Raw genomic sequence first — 2,963 nt, 5'->3', positions numbered from 1 at the left:
GCAACTAGATAAAGAGAAAGCAGCTGCTTTGAATATGCCCTAGGGCAATTTGGGTAAGAATTTATTTACAAACAGGGATTTTGTATTTTATTTGTATGTTTATTTACAAATAGGCAGTGGTTATAAAACAGTATACATTAAGGAGAATTCCTTAACAGTCTAAATAGAACAGGATCTCCGGTCATGATTGATTTATTCAGGTACAAAATCACCTTCCCAGTAAAAGCATAAAATGGAAACAGGATACGTGATCTTTCTAATCCTAGACCGCAGACTTCTTTTGTCCTGTGATTGAACTGTTACCAGTTGCTTAAGCAAACACAGTATTGCTCTCCTTCAGTCCAAACTATATATTGTTGAGTGGGTCACTTTATAAAAAAATTACACTTTTTAATGTTTACTATATAAAGAGGCATTAGTAAGAACATGCTTTTAATTTTCCAGACTAATACTGGTACTATTTAGATTGTTATAAAAGCAAAAGACAGAATCACCTGAATCTTGATATTTTCTATGGGAACCTGTTAAAGACATTACAGGAAATGACTAAAAAAAATTATTTTTTTAAAGTAAATTGGTCAGAAATTCGGACTAAAATTGGCTGGACAGAATTCAGGATTATAAGAAAGATGCCATTAAAAAAAAAAAAAAAACTAAAAAAAAAACACTTGTTACATCAATCTGTATCTCAGCCCTGCCTTCAATTTCCCCACACCAAGCAAAGCTTGTTATTGGGTTTAGACTATTATTATTCTCAGGCTGGAGTTTGTACCTGCCTCACTGCCTCCCCAGGTGAAAACAGGTGCTAGAAGCTAAAAGGATGAATGTGGTGTATTCTGCTGGAGTACCAACTTTTTTTAAAAAAAAGCTTTTGTTTTTAAGTTAAGTATTTAAACTGCAAATAATTTGTAGATTTTTTTTTTTTACATTAAACTACATATGGTATATTTTCAAGTAGGCTAAAACTTTCATGCCTATGTAAAGGACTTTAAAAAAGATGTAATAGAACTACCCAGGAGAATATCTTCGGTTTGCACTGTCCGAACTCTGGTGTGCCTTAGAAGTTGCGTTTGTCCCTCTCTGCCATTGGTACACGGCCAGGAAGCACTGCTTTGCAGCACTTAGCGGGGAGAAAGGACTCAGACTCTTATGGCGCAGCCATGCCAAGGGCCTTAGTTAAGATCCGTGTGCAGTTCAGCCACGTCTTCCAGCATCAGAAACAACCTTTATCCTTCATTTTACAGTTGGAAGGCCCAGTAAAAATCCATCACTGCAGGCTGGCGGCCAGCGATCGGCCCAGCGCCCATGACGTGGCCTCTGTCACCAGCGAGGCCATTGTGTCGCCACGTGCGCGCGCTCGGATCGCGCGCGGAGGAGCGGGGCTCTGGGCAGTTGGGGGGTCCCCGCCGCGGCCTGCCGCCCTCCATGAGGAAGATGCTCGCCGCGGCGGTGTCCCGCGTGTTGCCCCGGGTCGCCCCGAAGCCCGCCAGCAGAATGCTGGGGGCAGCCGGTAACTCCTCCAGCAATGCCACGTTTGACATTAAGAAATGTGAGCTGTATCGGTTGGAAGAAGGTCCCCCGGTCACGGCCGTGCTCACCCGGGAGGAGGGGCTCAAATACTACAAGACGATGCAGGTTGTTCGCCGAATGGAACTGAAGGCGGACCAGCTGTATAAACAGAAGTTCATCCGCGGTTTCTGCCACTTGTGCGATGGCCAGGAGGCTTGCTGCGTGGGCCTGGAGGCCGGGATCCGGGCCACGGACCACGTCATCACCTCCTATCGGGCTCACGGCTTGTGCTACACCCGCGGGCTCTCGGTCCGGTCCATCCTCACCGAGCTGACGGGGCGGCGGGGAGGCTGTGCTAAAGGCAAAGGGGGGTCCATGCACATGTACGCCAAGTACTTCTACGGGGGCAACGGCATCGTGGGCGCTCAGGGGCCCCTGGGAGCTGGGATTGCGCTGGCCTGCAAATACCAGGGGAACAAGGAGATCTGCCTGACCCTGTACGGGGACGGCGCTGCCAACCAGGGTCAGATCGCCGAAGCTTTCAACATGGCCAGCTTGTGGAAACTGCCGTGCGTGTTCATCTGCGAGAACAACCTCTACGGGATGGGAACCGCCGCCGAGAGAGCGGCCGCCAGCACCGACTACTACAAGCGGGGCCACTTCATCCCGGGGCTGAGGGTGGATGGGATGGACGTGCTCTGCGTTCGGGAGGCGGCCAAGTTCGCAGCGGACCACTGCAGGTCGGGCAAGGGGCCCCTCGTGATGGAGCTGCAGACCTACCGCTACCACGGGCACAGCATGAGTGACCCCGGCGTCAGCTACCGCACGCGGGAAGAGATCCAGAGCGTGCGGAGTAAGAGCGACCCGATCATGCTTCTCAGAGACAGGATGGTCAACAGCCAGCTGGCCAGTGTGGAGGAGCTGAAGGAAATCGATGTGGACGTGAGGAAAGAAATTGAGGATGCGGCCCAGTTTGCTACCACGGATCCCGAACCCCCTCTGGAGGAATTAGCCCATCACATCTACAGCGATCACCCACCGTTTGAGGTCCGTGGCGCAAATCAGTGGATCAAGTTTAAGTCCGTCAGTTGAAGGGAGACGGTGAATTTATTTTTAGTCCTTCGAGGGAACCTTTCAAGGTCAAGTTTAAGAATATGTGTTTGCCCGATTTTGTTAAGGAGGGAATAAATAAAATCCAGAAAACAAAAGTCTGGTGTGTGTTTTACGGAAAGACATGGAGAGCCTTAAGAATCTATTCAAGGAGATTAAGAGAGAGCAGTGGAAAATGTACACTCAAGGAAAAGGGGTATTTCAATTGTACATTGTTGCATTAAAAGACACCATGAAGTTAATCATTTAGTAATTGAAACGATACACTGAAGCACATTACAATTTTCAAGAGCTTACTTGAGCAGACATTGGTTAGAACCAAGCAGTGCCAAACAAGAGGTAGA

The 2,963-nt window shown here is 48.2% G+C and overlaps 1 protein-coding gene across 1 annotated transcript; it reads left to right on the top strand.

Annotated features, from left to right (window-relative positions):
* Positions 1–1,425: 1,425 nt before the first annotated feature.
* On the top strand, positions 1,426–2,601 carry PDHA2 (pyruvate dehydrogenase E1 subunit alpha 2; the record flags this gene model as incomplete). Its single annotated transcript, XM_079772494.1, has 1 exon — positions 1,426–2,601. The coding sequence occupies one exon, from the start codon at positions 1,426–1,428 to the stop codon at positions 2,599–2,601; it is 1,176 nt and encodes a 391-aa protein (XP_079628620.1).
* Between the last annotated feature and the right edge of the window lie 362 nt (positions 2,602–2,963).

This window comes from Cnephaeus nilssonii (genome assembly GCF_951640355.1).
Source record: "Cnephaeus nilssonii genome assembly, chromosome: 1".
Lineage (NCBI taxonomy): Eukaryota > Metazoa > Chordata > Mammalia > Chiroptera > Vespertilionidae > Cnephaeus > Cnephaeus nilssonii.
Note: the sequence above shows the minus strand (reverse complement) of the source record. Positions and strands in the feature narration are given on the sequence as shown.